We start from the raw sequence: 14,614 nt of genomic DNA, 5'->3' as shown, positions 1-14,614 counted from the left end.
TTTTTAACAGGCCTGATCCTGTAATCCCTTACATTAACTACATCTGTATAAGCAGGTTCGAGCTGTGGAAGGTGGGGCTGGGGAGTATACAAGAAGCTGGACAGAACATTCACACTTTTAAATGCCCCTACAGACACCACCCAAACCTGTTTGGTCCTCAACAAAGTATATACACAAAGTATCGAATGTGGTGACAGTAATAATAATGCAACAAAACAACAACACCACAAACTGGCTTATAAATTTAAAACCAAATTTACTAGAATAATAACTAGAATAGAGATAGACCTGTAACCATTCAAGCAACAAACATACTAAGGTGCCATGTGCACAACAAAGCCTGGAGATACTGTAAACATGGAGTCAATAAATGTACATGGAGTGGATAAAGTTGTACATTTATCCACTCCATGTTTACAGTATCTGCAGGCTTTGTTATAAGCCAGTTTGTAGTGTCATTGTTTTGTTGCATTTGGGTCCTCAACAAATACACACTCAACAAATGCACTTTCACCAGCTTAAATGGCAGGACCTTCAACACTGAATTTTCCACCATTCATTCATTCATTCATTCATGACTTGATTGTGTCCTTTTATAGGTTCCTCAGCTGCAACAGAAAGGCCAACCAGACCGATTCATAGTTTACTTTCAGCTGCTGCAGAAGAATAGACCATGAAGGTCACAATTTTCATGGTAGTCTGCTTGCATAAAGCATGGACCCTATGTGGTTCAGGTAATTTGCATCCACATGAAGATTAGCCTGCTCTAACTGAAATATGACATTACATTAGTTTTATGTGAACATTAGAATGAGTCTCTATTGAGTTAAAATATACCATCCTGGAGCCACAATTATTATTTTTTTCCTGCCATAAGCAATCGGGAGGAAGCTCACAAGGTGATGCAACCGTGGAAAAGGCACATTCAGTGCTAGGAATTATTAGGAAAGGGAATTAAAATACATTAGCCTACAGTTTGGAAGCACTTGTGAACTTGGATCTGAGCCCAAATGCAAATGCAAAAGCAACAGCGGTTGCCAGGAGTGGGCTCACACAGCTCCTGCTGGTGCACCAACTGCATTATTTCCTTGGGATACAAGAGGGGGTCACAACGAAAGATGCTTTGGCTTCTTATCCCGTGAAGTGTTGCGAGCTGCTCTACACGGAGCCGCCATTAAAAGGCGTTCCCAAACTGCAGCTGGTCCAAAATGCTGAAGCTTGATGGGAGAAGGTTAGAGGGAGCATGTGACTCTCTCATTCCAAAGCCATTTCCGACCCTTCGGGAGGAGAGGGGGTTGCGGTCTGGCCCCTCCTCCCTCACACGCGGGGGCCGAGCTTTGCCCCCGCGAGAGCTGGGGGAATCCCTGGGCGTGCTCGCCACCCGCCCGCCAATCGGCGGGCTGGGGAGGTGTGGCCTGGGGTATTTAAGGCCGGGCACGCCCAGGGACAGCCCTCTTTACCCCTGGCCAGCTGAGAGGTTTTTCCCATCCCACCCACCCTTGAGTTTAGGTAGACATAGGTAGATATGACCTTGCTATGGACTTCGGTTGGTCGCCGCAAGGGGCCTGGTAGGAATTTTTCCAAGTTGGCGAACTTACGGCCTTTTGGTTTTTTCGCCTACCTCGTAGCAATCGTCACAACTTTCCTCCATATTGGCGGTTAGGCATTGGCTGGGGTTCAAGTGGTACAAAAATGGTGGGGGGGAAGGAACGCCATCACCTTCCCCCAAGGTAAGGGGTAGTCCGGTAGAGGACTCCGGGGGGGGCGTTGTCTTGTCCGAAACCTGGGAAGGTAAGGGCCTCCGGCACGCCCCCGAGCGGTGACACCCGTGGGGATCCTAGTTGGCGTACTTCAACAGGACCCCCCACGGTTTGTGTTAACCCTTCCCGGTCACCATGCCGGGTAGTTGATAGGAGCCAATGCCTAAGGCCAATACCTTCAATTCTTTAATCAATAAAGTTGTGGCCTTTTCATGCCCATTAAACTTAAACAATGTGTCCTGTGTTTTATTTCATTGGGGGGGAGGGGCATTGACACGCAATGAATACTGGCCTCCAGTCACTTTCATATACTGGCCTCCACTCACTTTCTATGGTCAATTCAAATTGGTGGTTTGGCTTTTAAAGCCCTAAATCATGGGTAGGCAAACTAAGGCCAGGGGGCCAGATCCAGCCCAATCGCCTTCTAAATCCAGGCCACGGATGGTCCGGGAATCAGCGTGTTTTTACATGAGTAGAATGTGTCCTTTTATTTAAAATGGATCTAGGGATTATTTGTGGGGCATAGGAATTCGTTCATTTCCCCCCCCCCCAAATTATAGTCTGCCCCCCCCACCAGATCTGAGGGACAGCGGACCAGCCCCCTGCTGAAAAAGTTTGCTGACCCCCTGCTCTAAATGATATAGGACTGGGACACTTGAAAGACCATCTGCTTAGGTATTTAAGATCTCATTGGCACCTAGGGCTTTTTTAGTGGCTGCACCTTAACTCTGAATTTCTTTCTTTGGGAGCTTTCCCATGCTTTCTCTTTACTGACATGACCCCAAGGGTGTGTGTGTGTGTGTGTGTGTAGGGAAACAGGAACCTTTCCTTTTTAGCTGGCAGACTTTAATTGGATGTTTTTGCAGTTTCTCTCTCTCTCTCTCTCTCTCTCACACACACACACACACACACACACACTAAATTGTAGTTTGAAGGACTTTGTTTGTAGTTGCCTTATTCTGGGGAAAGGGTGGGATATAAATGTTCTCAGTATTTATTTATTTTTTTAAGTAATAAGATTTTATGGTATGCCTACTGTTAGAATGCCACATATAGTGCTGACCCAAAAACAAATAAACCTGTAAAGTTGGGGAAGGAAGAGAAAGGGGCAACTAAAATGATAATGGAGGTTGAAATGGGTTCACTACAAGGAAAACCACGCAGCTATCTCTCTGTCCTGAGAGTGGAAGCAAAAACATGTGAAGGGGAGAAGAGTAAAGTCCAAAAGAGTTTAGCAGTCCCTGAGTCCCAGGGAAGTTCTTGGAAACACCTGCCAGAATTACTTTTGGACACAGAAGATGGAACTCAACATAGGGCAAAGCAGTGTATGCATGTGCAGAATGAGGTCCACTTATGAAAGAGGACTTTTCTCCTCCTCTCCTTCCCCTGTGCACCCCCTAAACCTGTTTCGGTTTATCCTCCAAATACCCAGAGCAAATTTAGAAGATGTTGGGGGTCATGCAAGGGGAGGAGAAGGAGAAAAGACCCATAGCATGAGCGGACCTCATTCTGCACACACAACTTTGTTGAATCTCACTCAGAGAACCTACCATACTACTCCCCTTCCACACAGTTATGTGGCTTTCTAATTCGATTCCAGACCCCTTGTTTTACATCATCATCATCACAAAGGGTGACAAAGTGACAGGCTAAAGGAAGAAATAGCAGAGAACCAGCAGGTAGGTAGGTAAGAAAGAAAACAAGACAGAGAGAGAGTCAAGTTCTTACTTTGATCAGGTTTAATCTGTCATACTGGAAAAAGAAAATCATGAAACATTAGAACGGAAAGAAAAGGAAACAGAAATATATAAGGGATTTTAGAGGGATAATACCTGCACACAGGGCAAAAGGAGGGGATGCAAACAAGTCACCTACAAAGCTATGCTGGCATATTGCGGTAACAATGCAAAGCTATGCCACTCCACACAGGTCTACAACTAGGCCTCCCAAAGGTAAGGTAGAAGCAGCTATCATGGCCATAAGCTGCAGAACCTCAACCCAGCTGCCTGTAACTGAGCAGACTGTAAAGGACAGGCGAGCTCTGCATTGGGTAGAGCCACAGTGGGTGTCCTCTACAGTTTTGCTGTGTGATGCAGAGATATCTCCTCCATTAACATGCTTCATTTGTCTACCACTTTGAGTGGCAAATTGGAGATTGGTGAGAAGGGAGTCAGCAAGGCTGGCAAGATCCAGGGTTCCTGTGTATTGCTTCCCTTTCATCGTACAATAACAAGTAGGAAAGTTGCCATCTCTAATAGACATAGGAAAGCACAGTGCTCAGTGATCTCAAAAATATAGAGATGGGCTGGCATCTGTGTTCTCACACAGCAGCAGTGTACCCTCACAGCAACTTCAGCAGCAAATGACTTCATGTGGACATCGCTGTTGGCGCTGCCAGATCAAGCGCTTTGCTCCAGAAGAACAGGTGTAGTATTATGCCAGTATTGCTCTCCCACGACGGCAGGTGGTACTGATTCACAATAACTAACCTGGCTTAAACCGCTGAGACATCTTTAGGTATTTCTGATCGTGTAAACAAGCCCCCAAGTTAAGCCATGCCTAATTCTGCGCACTAGTTCATTTGCTTAGCATAGACACTTTTATGTGTTAGCCATGATATTGCCCTCATTGCTCAATTATAGCCAAAACAGAAGCCCACTTCTGATGAGGTTGCAATAGACCCACCCTGCCTGTTGGATACTTTTGGCCAAAGAGCCAGAGAGCACTCCTTTCGGTTACTAGGACAGTCCTCAGGACCAGCCATTATTCCTGGCAACAGAAAGGGCATGTAAGAAATAGCCAATGCAGGTTTCTTACTCTCCCCTCTACTACGCACAGCTGCTGATTCCAGTTACCCTTTATCCTACCAGAACCATTGTGCTGTCACAGAGAGAGGGTGGAATAGGCAGAGGATTAACCCAGAGGCAATTTCATAACTATCTTCTAAGGCTTGTAGCAAACCCAGCCTATCATTCTGGGCTGGCAAAATGGGTTGGGTGGGTCAGCCAGACATGATAGTGGAAAGAAAGGGGGCAAAGGGAAAGGTGGGAAAGCTCCTAGGAAGCCCCTATGGTTAGGGTCAGTCCTGCACCCAACTGATTACTTGGACCCAGAAGAACTATTCTCAAATCCTAGCAACTTGGCCAAACACCTACTTCTCAGTTCCAGCTCTAAAATAATAAAAAGTAGCAGCTTTCCTGATCAATAATAACCAATTGCATAGTGCTTTGACAGGGCACAACAAACAAAGTTTAGTAGTGATATGAGCAGTATAATGAGTAAAGCACACGGGCTGAGGCAAAGGCATTGGGAGATCTGGACACAAAAGGATCAGGTGGCACTTTCCAGGGTGACACGTTTGGTGCCCAACAATTCAAATTGAGAAACACAGCTCAAAGTTGCCGCATGAGGATGCAAGATTCTGTTTCTGCACCGTAAGGGACCATTACTTCTCCCCCACAACCTAAATTATTTTGAACACTGGGGGAAAAAATTGCCCTTGAAATAAACACCACTCTGCATTGTTATGATTGTGTTTGTATGTTTTTGTTTTTTGGAGTAAGAAGGTTCTCTATGGTTTGAAGAAAAAGAGCCAATCCTTTTCCTGTGCTAGGAAAGCAAGAATTCTCTGCTCTAAGAGCAAGGCAACAAGCACGTGTGCCTTAAAAATTTGCAGCCAGATTGGAAGATGTGATTTGTAGTTGCATCTTAGATGCACATTTGGGCATCTGACCTAACCCTCTCAAAAGATATATTCCTTGGAGTTGACTCAAAAAACACTTTTTCTTCAAACATATGGGGAATAAGAAGCAAACTGCCTTGGGTGGCTGCATAAACACAATCCATTTAAAAGCACATGGACTTCTGCAAAGAATCTTAGGAAGGGTAGTTTGCCCCTCATATAGCTTCAATGCCCAGCACCCGTAACAAACTACAATATTCTTTGGGAGAACTAATGTGCTTTAAATGTTGTAAATGGATGGTGTGCGAGCAGTCTGCGATTTCCAAGTGAGTACAGTACTGTACTGTATATATTTTGCCTTGAGGACATGTGCTGAGGAATGACAGCAGGGGGCAGCTCCCTCTAATGGCAAAACTGTGTCATAGCAGCACATGAAATAAAAGGGCAAAGGTTGCAGAAAGGCAGGACCCACAAACGTCAAAAAGTTACAAGTTCAAAAGTCTCATCTGAACCTAAACCCGTATCTTTGAGAAAGCAGAGAATGTCTAAGATGTGAAAGGAAAGAGGCAGAAGAGATGCACAGCAGGACTTTGGGGGGGGGGGTAATGTTCTTATTGTCAACCTCGGACCCTTCTCAGCTACTCAAATTTATCTCAGATTCCTGACCCAAAGAGGGATTAAGAAACATGTCTATGAAAAACTGTGACAGTGTGGACTGACTGTGATTGATTATCAGTTAAAGATCTGGCTAGTTCAGATGACAACCTTGAGCTAGGTTAAGAACTTTGAGAACTTAAAGAAGAAATGTCATTTTATCCAGGGACAGTTCACAAATATATTGGTGTCCTCTGACCTCTTTTTCTCAATGGTGCCTGCTCCTGCTCAGGCTGCACAGAAAAAGCATTTTGATTCCTGAAATTCATTCTGATTGAGCAGATAAAATATAACTGATAGAATTCTGCAGGATGTGGTATTACCGTAAGTCCATATCCAATGATCCCCAGGCATGCACCTCCAGATGGTGGAAATTTCAAGTGCCATCCTAGCACCCAGGCATCTTCACTTGGTCTCAAGTGGTTGAAAGCCAGGTACAAAATACAGCTGGCACTTGGCTAATTTCCAACACTGCCTGTGACCTCCTCTAGAGCTTTTAAGGGGCTGGAGTGTGTTCTGATGATACCTCTTTCTTGCCTGAATGGGGAGTGGTCTGTCTGGCCACACCCACTTTTGCTAAACCCACCAATTGGTACGCAGCCTACTTGTCACTGAAGTAAAAGTTCTGGTTCATGCATGCCCCTCGCCCGCTTACTGATGTGGGAACCCCCACGCCTCCGTCATACGTGAAGCAATGTGCAGATCTGACTCATACAGCTATATGCACATAGGCCCATTTCGTGCTATACGTCCTCAAAAAAATAGTGGAGGATTGGGTGAAATAGAGGAGGATTGGGTGAAGCAAACCTATAGCAGCACACCTGAGGTCCTGAAACCAATAGCTTATTTTCCTGTATAGGGGATGGAACAGACAAGCACCCCTGTTGCTCCACTGCACACGAAAAAGGGTCAACAGCTGAGCAAGGTTGAGATTGACAAAGATTGGAACATTATAGCAGGCTCGACAAGATATGGTTCTAGCCGCTGTCCTGTCCCCCCCCCCCCCCGAAAAACCACCCAGAAACTTCTCTGGCACCCCTCTGTGGAATAACAACTCCAAAAGAAAACATAAACTTGAAAATTATCTTTCGTAGGCTGCATTCACACGGCAGTTTATTCCCTTTTCACAACTTTCCCCTAACTGTTAAGTTCCACATTGCATTTGAGCTTTCACGTGAGCTAAAGGCCATTTCAAGAACTATATTCTGCAGGTTTAGGGCTCATTTCCATGTTATTTGCTTCTGGGAGGGGGTGGGAATCCATTTGCAAACAGTATGGAATTTTGCTACACGTGCGCTAAATTCCACCATAGTTCTGGATGTGGATTGTTGCAAATTTGATCCCTGTATGGGACAGCTGCATATCTGTATTGCAGGGTCCCTTCCAACTCATGATCTATGAAATATCTAAAAGCTCAAATATAATGTGGAATTTAACACAGAGAAAAATCATGAAAATAGAAGAAACTGTCACATGAATGCAGCCCATGAATTCCCAGGATTGCATAGGGGCACACAATCAGCATATCACTTGGGCAGGGAGGTGGTTGTGTGGGTAAAAGCTGGATTTCTTTGAAGTCACTGGGCATAAATCTTTATTTCAAGCAGTGGCAGCATCAGGGGGGGGGGGAATCCAGGGTGGCACAGAAGAGGCAAAGTATTTTTCTAGGTGGGCAAGCTATGGCCCACATGTTAAGATCTCTGAATGAAAAATAACACTCAATGCTCAATATTGAGTCCAGCAATTGGCAGGAGGAGGGGGGGGGGTAAGTAGAGGGTTCAAGTTCCACCCCTGGTTCCAAATATGGTGAGCTATGCCATAGGGACCCAGAATATTTGAAAAACATACAAGAGCTGATAGGTCAGTTTAAGTGTCTTGCTGGGATGTATGGGAATCTCAGGGTTCCATTGGATTTTTAAAAACAGCTCACGGGTATCAAGGTGGCTACACAGAAGTGCCTGGGTAAATGAGCCTTCATAACCAGTGGCTACCACAACATCACAGGCCAACCTCTGAAAAATTATCTTTTGTATGAGTCTCCATGAACTGCCAGGAACTTCAAGGAAAACCCAGCTGAAAGGCTCAAAAGCAAAGGGGTGTAGGTGGGGGAAGAAAGCAGCTACCGACATTCCCACAGAGATGTCTTAAGGGGGGAGGGAAGGATTTCACAACAGCACACAGGTGGTTCCCAAGAACCAAAGATCAATTCTATAGCAGGGTAGCAGAGATTAGAAAGAAGGCTTACTTTGGAGAGGCGCTTGTGTGACTTAAAAGGAAAGAGAAAAAAAGAAAGATGCAGAAAAAAAGCATGCAGGAAAGGAAATAAATGAAGTTATACACACAATTCAGGAGAAGCAAACTCAAAACAAACAGGACATGCACCCCCTTCCCTTTCAGAGTTCAGAAAGACATATTTAAACTATGGATCATATTTAAACTATGGAACTCGCTCCTGCAGGAGGCAGGAATGGCCACCAACTTGGGTGCCTTTAAAAGAGTATCAAGACAAATTCATGGAGGAAAGGGCTATTGATGGCTACCAACCGCAACAGCTAAGATCTGCTTCTGCAGTTGGAGGAAACGATGCTTTTGGATACCAGTTGCTGGAAACTGCAGGAAGGGAGACTGTTCTTGTGCCTGGGTCCTGCTTACAGGTTTCCCCTTTGCGGCATCTGGGTCACTGGCCTGATCCAGCAGAGCTCTTTTTATGTCGTGTTTTCTGACCGGTGGGTCCCTTCGCTATGATCAGGCACAACAGAGCAGCAGCAGGAAAGCCAGCTTCTGCAGACAACAAAGTTTTCTCCCTCCCTTGAAAGTTCTCCATTTGGAGGGGAAAGGAATTTGGGTTCTGGGCAAACCAATGAACCCATGGCTGTCTGCTGAGCCCCCAACAGCAGCCATCAAGGATAATGGAGGAAGGTGGGCTTCTTTAGAAACTGATGACTCCGCTATGAACAAACTACTAGCTTGTTTCACACAGCCTGACACTCGAAAAACAGACAGCTGTCTGGCACTTCATCTTTGCAAATTAAATCCCCACAGGCATATTTTCCTCCAGCAGGAACTTTCAACTACCTACTGCAATATCCTGCTCTGTTCATTCAAGGCATGCCGATCTGGGTTTTTATAAGGCCTCACTGACTGAAGCAATAAAGAGCTAGAAATAATTAAAATTAAGGTGTGTGTTTGGGGAGGGAGTGGGGCTCAGCAGCTGGAACCTTAAGATAGGTATCTGTTCTTTTCACACATGTTGCTTATAATAAAAAGAACATCTCAGGAGCAGTAGCTGTCTTATAAATCCTGCCACATTCTTGATTGAATATCTGTCTTCGGGTGACAGAAAATGAGCTTTTTATGCAGAGTGTGGGCCAGGCAATCCAGAACCAGTGTGGTGTTTGCAGCCTACAGGAGCTGTAGGAAGCCTGATATGAATTTGGAATGACCATGATGTGAATCTGACTACCAGACTGCAGAAGAGTCCAGGGAAGAGCAGTGTGGTCTTAGTTCTTGAGCTATGCTGTGACTTCTTGGTGGAGACTTGATTTTCAGAAATGACACCTCCACTGACTTCCAAACTTTCTACAGTGCGCAGCTAGCTTATAGAAGTCACTAGCAAAAGGTGTAGCTGTAGCCACCAACTTAAATGTGTTTTAACAGGAATTAAGACAAATTCATGGAGGGTAAGGCTTCTAGTTATGATGACTGTATGTTACATCCAAGAACAGAGGCACTCTGCCTCTGAATACTAGTTACAGAAGAACACCAGTGAGAAAGGGCTATTTCTTTCATTTCTGATTTGGGGTTTCACATAGCCATCTGGCTGACCACTATGGGACATAGGACGTTGAATTGGATAGATCCAACAGGGCACTTCTTATGCTCTTAACGTTCAAAGAGCCCTTTCAAAATGCACTCTTTTTTTGCAAAGAGAACCTCTACATGTTGCAAATGTTTCTAGGACTCACAACCAAGTTCACACAAACTGCTGGCCAGGCTAGGCGAGTATCATTCACTATAATGTCCTTGGACCCTTTTGAATTTGTGGTTCAGAAAAGCTGTGCAATCTAGCTAGCAAACCTAATGATTCCCATATTCAGAAGTCCTGGAACTCACATCGATATTGGGGACCTTAGTAGTTTTAAAACATTAGTCCATGACTACTATTAAAAGTTTGTCAGGGCCACAAATTTCTGTGTGTGTGCGCATGGATATTCGATAGTAGGAAGACAACTAAGAAAACTGTCAAATGAGCCCTACTCAAGTGCCAACCAGTTTGGTTTGGTTTCTATCAGAGGGCAAAGTTAGGATCTAGTTGAAGTGAGTCAACAAAAATAATTGGGAAGCAGGTGTAAAGAGGAAGGATGCAAGTGGTCATTCTCCCCATACTATACAATATGAGTACACAACAGAGAGAGAGAGAGAACGCAAACTATTTGTGAACAGACTCACCTTGGAATTCTTGGCCCCGCTACGACCCGACTGAGAGGAACAGCTACGTTGCACGCCTTGTTCTGGCGTGGAAGGGGATTTGTCTGAAGAGTGGTCTGAGCCTTTCTCCACCATGGTGTCTCCTTGGGGGTCCTGTGGCGTTGGAGACCGGGAGCGTTTGCGCAGGATAGGGGAGCAAGCAGGACTGCTGCGATTTGAGTTACTGGCAGTGCTGAAGGGGGAGGAAAGGAGAGCCAAGTCAATAACATGACAAAGCACAGGTATAAGCATGGTGTCTGCAACGTGCCACCTGGGGGCTCTAAAAGGAACACAGAGACAGGAGCTATCAGATGTGGCTTCTGGAAGGAGAGGCTCCATCCTCTTCCTCGGAGGCAGAAGAACTGTGGGCCTCCATAAATTGTAGTACAACAACTCCATCTTCCTTGACCATCGGCCATGCTCACAGAGGCTCGTGGGAACTGGAGTTCAGCAACATATAGAGGGCCACGGGTTCCCCACCTCTAGTCTACAACTGCTCCTCCCCCCCCCCAAAAAAAAACACCCTCAGGGTTTCCTAAAGTAGGGTGTCTAACCACATGAGTCCAAGAAGTAAAAAGGGGGAGGTGGTGGTGAGAAGTTGCAGTTATCAACATCACCACTTAAGGGTGGTCAGACTGCATTCAGCAGCTATGTACTTAATCACTTTTGTGTGACATTAGTGATGTGCAAACTCACTTCAGTGATGGGTGTGTGTGTGTGATATATATATATATATATATATATATATATATATATATATATATGAATGACTTCTATTACTTTTTTTGCAACTGGCAAAATGTATTGTAAGTTTACAAAATTGCTCTTTGTAAATACAAATGCAACCAAGTGGCAGTTATAAATGTTTTTTAATGTATTTTATGGACATATTTTCAGTTGGAATATCTGCAATTATTTACTTCATTTTACTTCAGTGTTGGGGGGGTAGTCTTCTTGGCATTCTCACTCATCATTTCATTCTCCAGGCACGTGTTTGAAATCTGACCAACCAAATGCAGGTCTGGGAAATGACAGAAATCCTTTGGCAAATCACTTTTTGCATGAATCTTCTGGCTACTTTATGGTAGGAAGCCTCACTGAAAACAGTCCCACGAAACTGAGCTGGTTTACATTGCTGCTCATTAAGTGAAGGTTATAGTGTGAATGGGTGATTGCTCATGTTATACCAAAGACAGGACTTCAGCGTGAGACATTTCTACATGGCATGTGGTACTTCCATTGCAGCCCTACGCAGTTCCTTAAAGGTTCCTTAGCTTTCTTTCCCTCCCCTAATATACACCCTTCCTTGTCTTCTTTCATCCTCATGCTAGTCCTGTAAGGTAGAGGCTGAAAGATCGACTTTAACAATGCCATATGGTTTCCTCCATGTCCAAGTATGTATTAAAACCCACATCTCCTGCAATGCTATACTATTCTGGTTTTCAGGGATCTTATTGAACACCATCTGCTGCAGTATTTGGTATTTTCATCAATGAATTAACAGAGATTTGCCCTTCAATACAAACTCTCCAAAGGTTGTGCGTGGCACAGTCATTACAGATATCGTGTCCTGCAGAGTGGAGACCAACCAGACAACTGGAAAACATAACTGCTGCTCTAAGAAGCCGGTGTGCCCTGACAAGTAGTATTCCCTGTTTTGATGAAGGTAGGAAGGAAGAGAGATTTAGGAACATAAGAAGAGCCTGGATTAGGCCAATGGCCCCTGTAGTCCAGCATCCTGTTCTCATAGTGGCCAACCAGGTGCTTGTGGCAAAAGATTCCTGCATTGCAGGGGCTGGACTAGATGTCCCTTATGGTCCCTTCCAACTCTACAATTCTATGATTCTATGGAACCTCCACATTTTTAGAGGCAGTGTTTTCCCACTATATATCAGTAGTAAGGTTGCTGGAAGCAACACAAAATTCATGATTTTCTGACAAATGATCTAATATTCTTACCCTTCGGTGGAAAAGTTTCGCAGCCGTTTATGACACATGAATATCAAGTTTTCTGCTGGACAACAGAAGAGAGCAAGAACACTCTTTGGCATGTGTGACAATTCTGATTTGCCTTCTTTCTCAATCCCCACCCCAAATCTTTCAAAAACCTTTGCTGTTCCTGTTCAATCCCAGAGTTTTGAATCTGACCCAAGAACAGCCATGACAAATGCCTTCTGTTGTTCCCATAGTAACCAGGGTTTGCAAAGGAACCAGGAATCCACGCTTGAAATGACAAAACAGCTTGACCCACTTTAGAAAATATATATATATAATAAAACTTTATTAAAACTAACTGGCCAAAGGCTGTTGAAAACCCCAGATGACCCCCTAAGAAATCTGGATAAGTTTGTTGGAAACACAACACTGCAACGGATACACAACATACAAGTTTACGAGAACAACTTTAGGCTGCAGGACTAGTGGCAAAAACGAATGATTGCAACTTGTGTGTGTGTGATCCTGGACATCACGATTGCAGTAGAAAGCTTGAAAACTGCAGGAGTTTTAGAGCCTTTTGTCTTCTACTGCTGCATGAATATAGTTTCCATTCAAATGCTACAGTTCTGCCAGGGAATAAGGGAATGAGGCTATTAACAGTACGTATAATGTTTGAAACATTTGTCTTCAGGATTTCAAAAGGTTTCTAAGCAAGGCTGTTAATACTGAATATCACAATATATTGTTCCACCAGCCAGGAATATACATTTGGTGGATATACACCAGTAGTAAGCAAATAGTAGCCACTCAAACAAAGTCAGAAAACAGTAGGGTTCCTGTGACGATTCACTAAATTTAAATCCCAATGTCGATTCATCTCAATGACGATTCACTAAATTTAAATCCCAATTGTATTCCCACTGGTGAGTTTAAATAACCTGGACTCTCTTCTCTAATACTAGCAGACTAATCAATCAACTGCTTACTATTTGACCATCAGATATTGTTAAATATTTCCAAGAGTGCTGTATGGAGGACAGCCTACTTTTTACCAGTTCATTAGGGTGCCACTCATTAGCCAGGGAAAGAGGGCAGCTTGCTCCTGAGCCCTGCAGTGGTAAGAGGCAATCCTTGCAGCATAGCAAAGCTTCTCCCACGGTCTACCTGCTATACCTGCAAGGCATCAAGCAGTCCTGAAGAATATAAGAAGAGCCCTGCTGGATCAGGGCGATGGCTCATCTAGTCCAGCATCCTGTTCTCACAGTGCCCAACCAGATGCCTGGTATAAGCCTGCAGACTGGTCATACGTGCAGCGGTACTCTCATGTCCTGTGGCTTCCAGAAACTGGCATTCAGAGACATTAAGCCTCCGACAGTTGACATAGAACACAGCCATTGTAGCCAATGATAGCCTTGCCCTTCATGAATTGGTCCAATCCTCTTTTAAAGTCATCCAACTTGGTATAATAATAATAATTTATTATTTATACCCTGCCCATCTGGCTAGGTTTCCCCAGCCACTCTGGGCAGCTCCCAACAGAATATTAAAACACAATAAACATCAAACATTTAAAAACTTCCCTAAACAGGGCTGCCTTCAGATGTCTTCTGAAAGTCAGATAATTGTTTATTTCCTTGACATCTGATGGGAGGGTGGTCCACAGGGTGGGCACCACTACCGAGAAGGCCCTTTGCCTAGTTCCCTGTAACCTCACTTCTTGCAGTAAGGGAACCTCCAGAAGGCCCTCGGAGATGGACCTCAGTGTCCAGGCTGAATGATGGGGGTGGAGACGCTCCTTCAGGGATACTGGTAGCCACCACAGCCTCCTGTGGGAATGAGTTTCATAGTTGTACAAAGAAGTACTTTCTGTTGTCTCTGCTGAATATTCCAACATTCAGCTTCATCAGGAGAAAAGGTCTTCTCCAGCCACTTGATCCATGTCGTACTTTAACTTTATAAACTTCTATCATGTCACCTCTCACTTGCCTTTCCTCTAAATTATGGCAGGTGACACAGCCAAATTTCATTTCACATTCAAATCCTCCAACAAATTCTTCAATTGCCTCACTGACAATTTCATTTCCCAGAAGGTGGAAGAAGCAACTAGGGGATC

At 44.4% G+C, this 14,614-nt stretch overlaps 1 protein-coding gene across 10 annotated transcripts in view; it reads right to left on the bottom strand.

Annotated features, from left to right (window-relative positions):
* Nucleotides 1–14,614, bottom strand: part of GRAMD1B (GRAM domain containing 1B) — a 209,355-nt gene that overhangs the window by 50,788 nt on the left and 143,953 nt on the right. For all 10 annotated transcript variants that reach the window (XM_083480961.1, XM_083480959.1, XM_083480962.1 and 7 more), the window contains one exon: nt 10,546–10,756. In XM_083480961.1, the coding sequence (XP_083337087.1) occupies nt 10,546–10,756 (211 nt within the window). The remainder of the gene's footprint in view (nt 1–10,545; nt 10,757–14,614) is intronic.

The sequence above is a fragment of the Podarcis liolepis genome, assembly GCF_965112155.1.
Source record: "Podarcis liolepis genome assembly, chromosome: 16".
NCBI classification, from domain to species: Eukaryota; Metazoa; Chordata; class Lepidosauria; order Squamata; family Lacertidae; genus Podarcis; species Podarcis liolepis.
This window is presented reverse-complemented; position numbering and strand designations above follow the sequence as displayed.